The 14097-nt window shown below is 43.0% G+C and overlaps 2 protein-coding genes across 2 annotated transcripts; both read right to left on the bottom strand.

Annotated features, from left to right (window-relative positions):
* Positions 1–6174: 6174 nt before the first annotated feature.
* Positions 6175–7473, bottom strand: LOC127333096 (chlorophyll a-b binding protein CP29.2, chloroplastic). Its single transcript, XM_051359408.2, has 2 exons — positions 6884–7473; positions 6175–6775 (listed from the first exon to the last, which is right to left on the bottom strand). The coding sequence occupies exons 1-2, from the start codon at positions 7385–7387 to the stop codon at positions 6413–6415; spliced, it is 867 nt and encodes a 288-aa protein (XP_051215368.1). The 5' UTR covers positions 7388–7473; the 3' UTR covers positions 6175–6412.
* A 619-nt stretch (positions 7474–8092) lies between these two features.
* On the bottom strand, positions 8093–12147 carry LOC127333097 (protein THYLAKOID FORMATION1, chloroplastic). Its single transcript, XM_051359409.2, has 5 exons — positions 11814–12147; positions 10279–10549; positions 9598–9814; positions 8553–8668; positions 8093–8465 (listed from the first exon to the last, which is right to left on the bottom strand). Exons 1-5 carry the CDS (start codon positions 11971–11973, stop codon positions 8381–8383), a joined length of 849 nt encoding a protein of 282 aa, XP_051215369.1. The 5' UTR covers positions 11974–12147; the 3' UTR covers positions 8093–8380.
* Positions 12148–14097: the final 1950 nt, after the last annotated feature.

Below are 14097 nucleotides of genomic sequence, written 5' to 3'. Positions count from 1 at the left end.
AGCACGAGGGCCCCACACCACAGGGCCGCGTGGCCAAGGGGGGGCCGCGCCACCCTAGGGTGTGGCCCCCTCGTGGCCCCTCTTCGTCTCTCCTTCGGACTTCTGGAAGCTTTGTGGCAAAATAGGACCCTGGGCGTTGATTTCGTCCAATTCCGAGAATATTTCGTTACTAGGATTTCTGAAACCAAAAACAGCAGAAACAAAGAATCGGCACTTCAGCATCTTGTTAATAGGTTAGTTCCAGAAAATGCACGAATATGACATAAAGTGTGCATAAAACATGTAGATAACATCAATAATGTGGCATGGAACATATGAAATTATCGATACGTCGGAGACGTATCAGGCCTCTAGGGAATCTACTGGAAATTAAGGTACTCCTTTTAATAGAGCACCGGAGCAAAGCATTAACACTCCGTGAACACATGTGATCCTCATATCACCGCGTTCTCCTTCGGTTGTCCCAATTTCTGTCACTTTGGGGCCTCGGGTTCCGGACAACAATACGTGTATACAACTTGCAGGTAAGATCATAAAACAATGAATATCATCATAAAACAATAACATGTTCAGATCTGAGATCATGGCACTCGGGCCCTAGTGACAAGCATTAAGCATAACAAGTTGCAACAATATCATAAAAGTACCAATTACGGACACTAGGCACTATGCCCTAACAATCTTATGCTATTACATGACCAATCTCATCCAATACCTACCATCCCCTTCAGCCTACAGCGGGGGAATTACTCACACATGGATGGGGGAAACATAGCTGGTCGATGGAGAGGCGTCGGTGGTGATGATAGCGATGATCTCCTCCAATTCCCCGTCCCGGTGGAGTGCCAGAACGGAGTTTCTGGTCCCGTGACGGAGTTTCGCGATGGCGGCGGTGTTCTGGATGTCTTCTGGCGATTTCATCTAACCCCCGTGCGTTTTTAGGTCGAAACCCTTAAGTAGTCGAGAGGGAGGCACGTGGGGCTGCCCGAGGCGCCGCCACCATAGGGCGGCGCGGCCCAGGGGCCTGCCGTGCCTCCTGGTGGGGTGGCCGCCTCGTGGCCCCCCTCCTTCTGGTCTTCTGGCTCCGTCCCTCTTCTATAAAAATAGGCCCATTGGAATTAATCCCGGGGATTTTCCCGAAAGTTGAGTTTCTGCACAAAAACGAGACACCAGGGCAATTCTGCTGAAAACAGCGTTAGTCCGTGTTAGTTGTATCCAAAATACACAAATTAGAGGCAAAACAATAGCAAAAGTGTTCGGGAAAGTAGATACGTTTTGGACGTATCAAGGGCGACCACACTATCGTGTTCGTTAGGTTACAGGGATTCGAAAACCATCTGTATTTCGTCTCGGGAGGCACTAAAACAGCGGCGCCGTCCTCAGCAGACCGTCGGCGGTTAAACGCCGGTGAGGTCAAACCCGTGGTCAAGGTTGACCAGCCCTTGCCGCGTGGCTGCTGAGGTGGACACAGACCCCACCTGTCTGTGTCTAGGGGTAGAAATGAACGGGTATGTTTAGTATTTCGTTCAAATTTCAAATTCCAGAAAATAATTGAAACTTTGCAAAATCATATAAAATTCATATCAACTCAAAAAATTATGTATAATATATCAAAATGCTCACAAAAATAAACTCTATTCAAATAAAATATAAAACAAAAATGTGTGTCAAAATAAAAATTCACTTATTTTAACCTTATTAATTATGCCATTTCATTTATTTAAAACACAATTTGAATTCAATAATTAGTGAAGTTTAAAAATTAAATCTTAGCTATCTAGTAAGTAAATAAAATGTTAAGATTAAATTTTTGGTCATATTTTCATCAACTTAAATATTAATGGTAGTTCATAAACCCTAATTTGCAAATTACTATTTTCCATCTTCTTTAAATAATAATAAAGCAAGAAAATACTAAAGTCTAATACTATTTTGACTAGTTGACTGCCCGTGCGTTGCCATGGAGAAACAATACAACGTATGGACAAAAAAAACTATCGAGGGACGAAAAAGAACCAAAGGAAACCAGTAGAAAAACCGGTGGAAGAGGACGACGAAAAAAAAACAGCGTATTGAGAGGTGGACAGAATAAGGAACATGTTCCTCCTTTTTAGGGAAAATTTGATACAGGATACCGTTATTTTCTGGCGTTTGCCAAAACACACCGCTCGATTGTGTCTTTGCCACGTACCATTACAATTATGTGGCACATTTTCCAGAACACACCACCTGGCCGAAAACGGAAAGTTTTGCATTTTGTCTTCAAAATCAGTCATCCCAGGTAAAAGTGCAGGTCCTCTTGTAGATTATTTTTGCATTGAGATAAATCATCTTGGTAGGATAAAGATGTGGGGGTATTATTGTCCATCCTGTGATACCAGGCATTCACCAGTTTGCTCTTAATAGTAGAGATAATTCAAAACTTGTTTACTTAAACATCTTTAGTTAACAAGTTAATTATTTTAAAACCTAATAACAATTGTTAAACCCTAGTTTCTAAATTAAAATTTAAATAGGAGTTACCCTAATTATTAAGTCTTGTGAAAATTAATAAAATGTCAAACCATTACTAATTTTGTTTTAAAGTAATTAGTAACCACGACTATATTGCCAACTATCATTTTAAGAGTTCTACCATAATTTAGAAACCCTAGTTTTAATTTAAGTAAGACCTTGATCCCATTATTTTATGTGATCATTTCACATTAAAATCAACTCTAAAACCCTAGTTATGTGTGACATGTGATCATGCGAGATTTACTTAACATATAGAACCCTAATCAGCAACAATTGAATGCATGCTTATGATCCACTAGCATAAAACCAAGTCCCATGAGATTATCACTTCATGTCCCTATTCCTAATTAAAACCTATATGATTCCCTAGTGTCACTTAGGAGCAAACCCTAACTTGTTAATTGGATTAGTACCATTGATCACCACTCCTATATACCATACCATTAGGATTAACCTCAACCATCAAACCCTAGTAGAACCATAATGATAAACCTTAGTACCAACATTGTGTAGCAATTCACATCTCATGCTCCTATCCAACTAAACCCTATTTAAGAAATAATAAACCATCTAGTTTAGAAGCCATTAGAGGTTATTTAGTGAAGCAAATGTGAAACCATAGTAGACCCTAATAGCTAACTTATAGAACCATCTTGATAACCATCCTTTGATATGATGCTTAGAAGAAACCATAGCAATAAACCTACCAATACTTACTATATATAAACCCATTCCAAGTAAGAACCAACTAGTTCCTATTAAAGAACTAAATGAATCCAATAGTAAACCCTAGAAAGCCATAACTCCTATGTATAGCAGTTCATATTCTTATTTAACCCGTTCTTCAAAAGTTATTCTTTTGAATTACAAATGTCAATCAAACCTTAGAAGCCCTAATCCTTCTTTGAAATACTCATTATTTATTAAACAACATGTTCTTCAAAAGTTATTCTTTTGAAGTATAATACAAGTAATCATCAACCATGTCATGTAGAACTTAAAATGGACAACTGCTCTTTACATATTGTTCAACTACAAGTCCTTTATGTGTATGCTTGTTATAATACATTATCTTACTTGTTTATGCTATTAATATCATCAACCCTAATAATAACCTTGTTTGAGAACCATTCTAAAAGAGCAATACACCCTAAAGAAATCTTTACAACCCATCAAACTTAAATCATCGAGATTAGGTTACGCTCGGGATGATTGCATCTCATACTATGCATTATAGCATCTTTGCCAGTTCTTTAAACATTGTCCTTACCGGACAATGATGGTATTTCAGAATTTGGAGTTATCACGTATCAGAGCTTTTGCCTGCATAATCTTGCAGTCAAGAAAGGCAAGTTCATCGCTTGCTCATGTCATTTGATTATTTGTATCAAACTATATGCAAAGTACTATACTTATCACTCTTGCATTAAAAAGCAAAGTATTATTTTACAATTATGAATATGACTATGTGGTGGGCAATGGAACCATGGTATGTGTTTATGGTGGAGGTTCCATTGCATGGGTACTACTCATCTAGGACTAAGTACCAATGCCGTCCAGTGATTCTAGCGTTGGACAAATCGCGTTAACCATAAGATCTATAATGGCTCTGGGGAAGTCAGCTGTATCTTTTCCCTCCTGCACGCCAATGGACTGGTAGAGCTGCGGGGTGCTGGAGGCACTGTCGTAGGTTGGGATGGCCTTTTAAATCCCCATCCGTGTGGCTGACTGGCTCTACGGTCTATGATGGATTGTCCAAAGTACACCGTGGGTAAAGCCGTATGATCGGGAGATGTCTACCAGGGGTGTACGGTTGGACAAAAGGGTGGGTTTGCAGGGTCGCGGAGAAGGCAGTGATTGGCTTGGATCTTACACCTGGCCCCACACCAAGGAAGTGTGGACGGGAAAGTACACCCGGTTGGTATCAAGGATAAGTTCTCTTATGGGAAAAGTAACGCACCTCTGCAGAGTGTATCAAATTGTGGCTGTCACTCCCTGTTCCGGGAAGGGAACTGCGAACACGGCAGGAAAGGAACTCCACGAAGTTCTGGTCAACATGTGAAGACTGACGGGCATAGTTTTCAGAATAAAATAAACCTTTTGAAGAAATGTTTATGAAAACTTGCACTGGCCTATGACTTTCTGGTCTATGGCTGTAACTAGTGCATGATACACCTATTTCCTAATATGAACTTGCTGAGTACGCTCGTACTCATTCCCTCCCATTTGAACCCCCTTCTTAGATGGAGGCACCGAAGAAGAAACTACCATGGAACTCGAAGACAAAAGAGTCAACTGCAACAAGATGAAGAATCCAATCAAAGAAGTCAATGGAGTCAACTTCTGCATCAGCTAAAGTGAAAACCTAGATTAGTAATAGAAGGGAACCTTTCCCTAATCCGAGCACCTAAGTAGCTAGAATTCTTTAGCAAGCCAAGTAGCTCATAAGCTTGAGTTAGCAATAAGATAGACTACTAGTCGTTCTTCTGGAGCTTTATTTGAAGTTTTACCTCACTGTAAAGTAGGAGGCTGTGTTGATCTTATGTAAACATCTCATGTGTACTTCTATAGACATGCCTTGGACTCGCATATGTTTCTGTTGTACCACTCTAAGGGATGTAATATGAGTGGAACGGTGTTTCACTTGTGTTATGTCAACGACTTGTGTACTACACCATGCAGTGGTACGCTGGGTCACCACATGAGGAGAATGTTGCATGCACACATAAAAATGTTGTGTGACCAGGTTAAATGCTGCATTGATCGGATGGTCTACACGAGTGACTGGTTGGTCATAATTGAACTGACACCTAGCGCCCACCTTCTTATAAACCATTGCCGGTTGGTCATCCGTGTCTTGATCATGTCGATGGTGCCAACAGACTAGAGCGAACCCAATTGATACATAAGTACATAACCTACAAATAGTTAGATTATCATCTTCACTATTTTCACAATATAATCATGCACACATATCCAAATGAGCCAGAACTTACAGATCTAGAAGGATAAGAGAGCATTGCCTACCACCTAAACCAAGCTAATTAATCGAGATATCACCACGAGATGTCAAAGTGTTAAAAAGTAATACAAAGATCGTGCCAACCAAAATGAGCAAGGGGGCAATCGAAGAAGATGTATTGTGTAATAGATACTTCTTCACTGCAAAAACAACATTGCAGTTCTCAAAAATGTGTTTTGGCGAATCGTGTGTCGATGAGAGGTCCACTAAAGAAGGGGCAGTGGCATTAGCTCAAGATGGAGAATCATATTTTGGTAGAGCGGAGAGTTGAATTTATCAAAATTGTTCCACCCACTTGCTAGAGTTCAGTATGTTGTGCTTTGACTTGTGTTGGTAGGAAAAAGTGAGATTCATCGATTTATAAGCACTTCTAGTTAGTTCTATCTATGGTGTGATTACGAACTTCGTGCGCGTGAATCACTTTATATGGTGATCCAAATTTATATAAACGCAAACTTTTTACGAGCGGAGCGAGACCCGTTGCAGTAGGTTTGGGCCTAGTGGAGTGGAGTGGAGTGGAGTGGCTTGCGCCAGGTTGATTCGTGCTAGTTTGATCCCCTTTTGCACATCGTGATTCTAACATATCATCTTTGTAATCGCAAAACAATAAAGAAAGAAGAAGACAGCTCAAGATCGATGTACAAGTGGATGCATTAGGTCACCATTGGTTCATATTTTACAAATCTCCAAGTCCCAGCAGCTGTCCTATGTAATCAGACCTGCATTAATCAACAAAGGATCTTTTGCGGTACTCTCTCTCATCGCTCGTCACACAAAACGAAACCACGTTCTTACAAGGACGCGTTCGTCCATTTTTGCAGCCGAGCTGACAGAAGCGTATACACTGCTCGACGACCGAGACCGGCCGCGCGCTTAAGAGGAGCCGAGGGTGTCGAAGATGGTGGTGTGCAGCGGGTCGCTGAGGTGGGTGGCCCAGTTGTTGAGGGGGCCCTTGCCGGTGGCGGCGGCCTGCACGGCGAAGCCGAGGAAGCCGACCATGGCGAGGCGGGCGTGCTTGATCTCCGCCAGCTGCAGGGTTTCCTTCTTCTCAGGGTCCGCGGCGAGGCCCAGCGGGTCGAAGTATGAGCCGCCGGGGTAGAGCCGCCTCTCCGGGTCCAGCTCGGCGTTGCGCTGGAACTCGATGTAGCCGATCACCAGCACCTCGATCCAGATGAGCGTCGTGATCGTGAATGGCAGCGGCTGGCCCAGGTACGACGAGCCGTCAATCAGCTCCACCTGCCACACCATCGTTGCACACAGATATGAGTACGTCTTCCAGAACTCAGATGCTAGATGTGCATGCATGTATGAGATTGAGATGGCGTCATCGTGTTATATACGTACCTTGCCGGCGTCCTGCCAGGTGACACCGGTGAGCCACTCGACGGTGAGGGCGCCGAGGGTGGCGAGCATGGCCCAGCGGCCATGGATGAGCTCGCACTCGCGGAACCTCTGGAGGCCGAACACCTCGTTGTAGGGCTGGAAAGGGGTGGCCTTGATGTCGGCGTCCTCGAACCGGGTGCCGATGACCTCCCCGGCCAGGTTCTGGGCAAGGTTCTGGTCCAGGGAGTCCGGGTCGTACTGCAGGTACTCGGCCGGCTTCCCGAGGCCGAAGGGGTCGAACCCGTAGTCGCCGATGAGCGTGCCGTCGAGGTACTCGGGCGCCTGCGCGCCGGGGAACCACAGCGGCCGGTCGGTGGTCGGTGGTGCCTTGGACTTCTTCGGCGGCGCCTTCTTCTTGCCCAAGCCGAAGCCGAAGCGCGCCACGATGCGCCCGTTCTGCGGCGCCGGGTCCGCGAGGCGGGTCCCGAGGAAGGTGCTCGCCGCCGCAGCCACCGACGAAGCCATGGCAACTCTAGCTCACTCCTTGTCCTCCTCGGCCTTTGCGTGGATTGAGGTGGCGGTGGTGGTGTGTGGTGTGTGGTCGTCACGGGGTACAAATAGGTGCTTATAAGAAATTCCAGTGTTATCTCTGCGTGGCACATCCGACGGCTACGAGGGCCACTGTGATCTATCTGACGGATGCTACAGGCTCTGCCTTATCCGAGTCTTATCTGTATGGTCCTATGAATGGGGGAGGTTGCGTTGGACGTTGGTGACACATGGAGCTCTCGGATTGGATGATGGGGCTTTGGGACGCCTGTGATTTGTGGTCTTCAGCGTGCGTGGGGCCGGAAAGATATGGTGTAAAAATGACCTTGGCAGCTTTGCGGTTCTGGCTCCCCACATAACTGAGGAAATGCATCTTGGTCCTTGGTGGAACCATATACTGTCACTGTGTAGTCAGGTTTGGGAGAGCACAAGTGTCGTGATGAACGGATGTATATTAAAGCTTCTGATGCTAGTAGTTCAGTAAGCTTAAAACCACATCCATCTGGCACCATGTAAAATTCTTTGGATTTCCTTATATTTTAGTTCAATTATGTTGCTCAATTTCCTAGACATGTAACACTTGATGATCCAGGAGAGAATGATGTACGCATGATTCTTTCAACGCCAGATATTTGTCAGCTCATTCAACCTTGAACATACAGATTCAGACAAACAAGCAAAGGCAGAATAACTTCATTTCACCACAATATATAATTTCTCAGCTTGTGCCTCTTCGTATATTTGTCAAACAGGTGAAGAAAACGATACATTTGAACAGAGGAAATGAAGAAATTACAAAATACAGAACTCAATACTACGAATAATCTGGATCTTTTTGTACGGCAGAGCACTACACCACACAGAGTAGCCAAAGATGCCCCTGATAGTTTCTCTACGATGTCCAGATGTAAACTGTTAATATCTGTTATCCGTCCAAAGCTCTCCTCTGGTAAAGGCTGAGTTAATGCATCACGCCACAGCGTTTCCATCGAATTTCGCAACAGCTTCATTCGGTTTCGGTGTATCCAGTCTCTCTTGTCTCTTCTTCTTTTCCCTGCAAATGCCGTTCAAAGTTATCTGAGATCAATTCACAGGAATAGACAGTCTAACACAGCAAAAATGGTACTGTATAAGAAATTACCTCTCGACATATTCCTTGAGAAGTTCCTTGGCTTGAACAAGTTTCGAGAGCAAGTTGCGGTAAACGTCGAGGTCTCTATCCACGCTTTTTTTGTTGATGTTTAGAGCAGCACAAAGCTATCAAGCAAGAAGTAAAGTTAGTACCTATTGTTATATTAGCAAAGTAACGATTACGAGTGTACTCCATTCTGAGATCATCACCAAAACAGCTTAAATGCTTTACTGAAAATCTGAATTGTTTGTTGGACACTGTGCAAGTGCACTTCACATATGCTAGAATGTCTCTTGATGTTTTTCAACTATCATCCTGCATGTTAGCAGTTCTCAGTTGAGCATCTTAGGAATGTTTAGACAGTACTGGTGCAAAATTATTAAGCTAGCAACAGCTCTTCTTTTCTTTGGTCATCCAAAGGCATGTAGAGAAACAAGAACGAGAAACAAATAAAGATAGACAAGCAAAAACGTTATAGTATTATAAGTTGAAGGAGAACTGGAAAGCTATCATCCCCATAGATCTATTTGGAACACAAAATAGGGACATAAGCAGTTGCGAGGCTACCATACTGTAGTGGGTAGAACAGTGCAGCATTCAATTGGCAGCAGATGATGAAATATATTTGTAGCAGCAAGCAAAATTTCAATGGTTCTGCCCGCAAAAGAATCTCGACGCGCCGTTGCAGCCATGCTACCAACCAACTTCCCTTGAATGAGTTAACTTTCTAATGTGCTGTTTTCTAGCTCAGCTCAATAGAACACCAGATAACATAATTTACAACCTGGACGTATGAACAAGGGATGGCCAGTGCAGCTATGTAAAATACAATGAAGATGAGTAGTTCTATGCTTTATAAAGAAAGAGCATTCTGGTTACAAAATATTATATGCAAATCATTCCCTCAACTGATTTTGGTCGTAGGCAAAATAAAACATTCTGAAAAGAAGTATTTTCAAGATAAAATTAGGAAATAAGCAGGAACAGGAACATGGAAACAGAAGCAACAACATGTACGAAATGTGTAAACAAAATAAATAATGGCAAGAACAACCTTGTCTAGTACTGTTGGCTCCGTTGCATTTGAGAGCTCAAGCAAACGGAACAAGCCAACTGCAAAGAACCGGCTGTAGCTGAAGTTTCCCTTACCCTGGGCCCTTTCTGATATATCTTTCAGAATGGACTCTATTTCGCCATCTCTGGACGAAAATTCAACTAACAGGTTACCATTCTGGGAGCGTGCCCACTCTTCCATCTTTTGTGCATCAGCTCTGAACAAAGAAATAACAATTCTCAAATAATTGTTTGAAATAAAAATGTTACATACAGAGGAAGAATCTCTTATATTGATTCCAACAAACAAACCGAAGTAGCACCAAGTAATCGTAGTATTTTTATGCCAATGAAGCAGAACAACTAGTGACCCAACATACAGAACACAATAATTGTTGTAATCTGGGAGATTTTAATGGAGACAAGGCGCTTAGGTTGATAAACCTTACTGTAAAAAAGGATCGATTAACATATTTAAAGAGTTGAGGCCTCAGGGATAATAGATATACGAGTGCAGGAAGATTCACAGAAAAGCAATTTAACGATCAAACTTGAACTGATAGTGATGGAAATTACTTTGACGATTCAGAATGTGGATATGTAATAAAAATGAAATCTAATATAACTACAAGGTTCCAACATGACACTAGTTACAACCAGTTATATGAGTTCTGATATGCACCTGTATTGCTCAGGGTCTTCATTTAATGCTGTTACATATGACTTGAAGATGGCATCCCTATCCTCGTTGCTAGGGTACCCTTCCATAAGCTGATCATAGACGGTGACAAAGCCAAGAGCAAACACAGGATCATACTGATAGGTACTTTTGTATCTCATCAGATGTTGCTGCACCAAAAGTTCTTGTAGGACTGTACTGTAAATGCTTGGGATAGGACGCTTGTATGACTTTAGAAAGTTCAACTTTGTGTCCGCCACGGTAGGTGGAATATCTACACAAGATTCACAGCAGATGAAAATCAGACTAAGATCATTTATATTTGGTTATACTTCACATGATTAAGCTTCTCTTGTGTATATAATCACAATATTCCTCCTATGTACATTTTATAGACAACCAAAAGCGCTTTAGGCTGCATCATAGTTGTATATGAATTAGCGAAACACTATATGAAAGTTTGACTAAATTTTTTAGTTGAAGTAGCAAAAAAAAAAAAAAACATCAGCCTTCCAAAAGTTCACTAATAAACTTTTTGCACTAGAAATATGTTCTTAGCACATGCACAAATGGTGGATAAATTAAGGCATCTGTGCAGAAACAACCGATCAACAGACTATAGCCATAAATCATAGGTTCATCACACAAACCAATCCAAAAGCAGAATTGAGCTTAACAGCATAACATCTCTGTCCTTTTAACCCCGTGTAGAGGCTGCACTACTTAACATGAAGGATATAAAATTTGTTACTAAACTCCACAGAAGGATTTTTTTTTAATCTTTGAGATCAGGTTAGCCTGAAATAAACAAGTAAAAGCACTAGTTGCCTGGCTGCAGGAGAACTTCCGTTAAGGTAGGGCGGACTCATGGAGTCATAAACTGTCTCCTCCACTTGCAGACCTCCCTAGCTCACCAAATAAGTATTCAGTAATTTTAATAGCAAGGTGTCACTCTAATGTGTACACTGCCAACTCGATCTTCTGGTTCATTCTGCAATAGGATAGCTACCTATTCGTAAATTCGAGTCAATTAATCGTCTTAGTTTGCACACCTCAATTAGTTTCATGTACTTCTTTACATACTCTCCTGATTAGCAACGGTGCCATTCAGATTAAACCTGCAATTCAGTGGATGGGGGAGTTTACTTCCTGAACATTGTACTAGCTAATTTTCAGGAAATAAGACTAGAATTCCCAATATGAGTGGAATAATTGGAAAAAAATCATTTCAGATTGCAGCTTAATCCAATCTTACAACTAGAGGTTGCGAAATGAGTCCAACAATCAGATGCTGAATTGGTACATGCTGGCCATGATGGTAGTAAGTATAGAGAGGCTTCAGAGTTCAGGGCACCGTGCCGCCGGTTGCCGCACCCCCCTCAAAGAAACGAGGGTTTGAGGTGGGGGCGCTGCAGACGCGCGTCGGCGCCGCCGTGACGATTACTTAGTTAGCTCGAGCTGGATGGAGAGGATGGGGAACTACGGCGCCTACCAGTCGACAAGCAAGAATACAAGAGACAGAGGGCGAACAAACTCACCACTTGCGGCGACGCAGCGCACCACCGAACGTGAACCCCGCCGAGACCTCGCGTTGAGCACGACGCCGCCGGAGATGCTCACCGCGGCAGTCGCCGTCGACGGCCTCCAGTCGGCGGCTCGGCGCAGTGCAGCGAAGGGGAGCGACGATATGGCCGCCATGGGGGAGTCCTGGGCCTACTTCCGGCTCTTTCGCCGGCTACGGTGCGGATGGTCGACACCGCCGGCGAGGGCAAAACAGTAATTGCAGGGCAGGACGGGAACGAGGAAAGGCTATTGCTCGTCTGGGAAGGGAAGGATGTGATCTTTCTTATCCAGTCGGCGAACGGAGGTTTCTTGGCCACCAGACGTTGCCACATGCGATGGCATTCTTTTGATTGGGAAATTTCCTTTGTCTTGGACGGGTTTTTGACGTTTTTTGGTCGAAATTGTATGGGCTTGGGAGGTTGGATTTGCTTCAGGTTCTACAGCTTCGATTTCTAGAACGATGTTTCGATGGATTAGTGTATAGACTTTAGCAGGTAATGTCCATCGAAGTATATTGGCGTGTTGTTACTAGTTACTGGTATACACGCCACAAATTATGTTGATCTAGCAAAACATGTTGAGGTAGACGTTTTCTTGATTTGTTTCTATAGTTTTGTTTTGCGGGTCATAAGGGATTTGTTTCTATAGTTAATTGGATCTCCATTTGAAATATATGGGCTACTCAGGTTGAATTCCCTTCTGGTTCCATGGTTACAATTTCTAGAACATTATTTTGATGGACTAGTTCAGAATTTATCGGGTAATGTCATATTGGCATGTTGTTTCTAGTTAATGGTGTACACGTAAAAAACTATGTTGATCTAGCAACCAAAGAACGTGTAACATAGATGGCTATATAACAGAGGGTGGGACGAGCTGATTAGGGTTGAACCACTCCACCCAGCCGCCACCTAGCAGCCACTCCTCTCACACCTAGTAGTCCGGCGTGCGACGCTTCCACTCCGTATGTGGGGATACCTTGGAGATGTTGCATCTGTTGCACTTGGACAAGCCGCACAAGAGGGAGCTATTCGTGGGAGGAGGAGGAAGTAGTATGACTACACTTCCCCGACGTGATTCATCGAGTTCAGCAAATGAGCGTTTAGTGGGAATCTCGTGATTTATGGCTACATCAATCATGGTTTACGAGCATTAGGAAGTTTTAATTTGTGCTAGTGTAGCCTAACCGTATCCCTATAGTGGTATAAGAGCCAATATTGTAAAGTTATAGATCTAGGATGATTGATATGAGAAATTACATGGCGGTGGTCCAGGATTGATCTATGATCTTGTGTTCGTGATCGTGCTGCAAAGGTCTTGGAATGACTTACCCCTGCCGGTTGGTTTCCGTCATCGGGGTAGACAGTGACACGTAAGTCCAATTGTGGCGCACAGAGATCAGTTTGATTGATTGAATCAGAACCTAGATTCATCATCGATTTACCGTGATCGTGTGATCGGGCTCCTTGAGCTCCGAAGAGTTTGCTTCTGTTGTCAAACTGTTTCCTGTTGCACACGAAGACCAAAGGAAATTGGTCGAATCAGAACAATAGTCGGTTTGGGGTAAATTTGATTTGCCGATCAAAATCCTTCATGAAAATTGCATAGATTGGTTCTTCGAATTTTCGTAGTTTTCTGGACACCCACAGATACAGATACCGTTAGGGTGTTGCCCATTCAAACCCCGCGGGGGGAAACCCCCTCGATTCCCCCCTCCCTTAATTGTAGGCCCTTGTTTCTCGTTAAGTTTCATAGGGAATTGCAAGTTCACATAATCTGGTAGAATGGTGATTCTATGCTTAACTTGTTTTTGCAGGATATATGTGAATAGTATGGCCCAATGTGTATGTGATGCACATTTGTCATATTTCTTGACCTGCGAGTCGTGATTAGGGCAACATGGTTGGAGCCAAAAATATGTTGTCATATTATTGTATTATGGCTTGCGTGCTAACCTCGTGTGATGATTCCATAATACTATGTAATTTTTTATTACTAGTTGTTAAGAGGTTTTTATGGAGGTCACCATGAGAAATGGGTCATTCTGTGTCACATCTATGTGAATGCTATTCTTATTGTTTTACTTCTACACATAGATGTTCGTAGTACAACGATCCCTCACAAATGTTAAGTTAAATATGCCCTCCCAACTAAATCTTGCATCATCCCATGCCATGTACAATTAATGGTGGGCCTATGAAATTAGGGTGCCTCGGTTTTCCTTGGCCGGGTGGGTTTGTATCAGATACCTACATGTAT

Source organism: Lolium perenne, chromosome 2 (assembly GCF_019359855.2).
Source record: "Lolium perenne isolate Kyuss_39 chromosome 2, Kyuss_2.0, whole genome shotgun sequence".
NCBI classification, from domain to species: Eukaryota; Viridiplantae; Streptophyta; class Magnoliopsida; order Poales; family Poaceae; genus Lolium; species Lolium perenne.
Note: the sequence above shows the minus strand (reverse complement) of the source record. Positions and strands in the feature narration are given on the sequence as shown.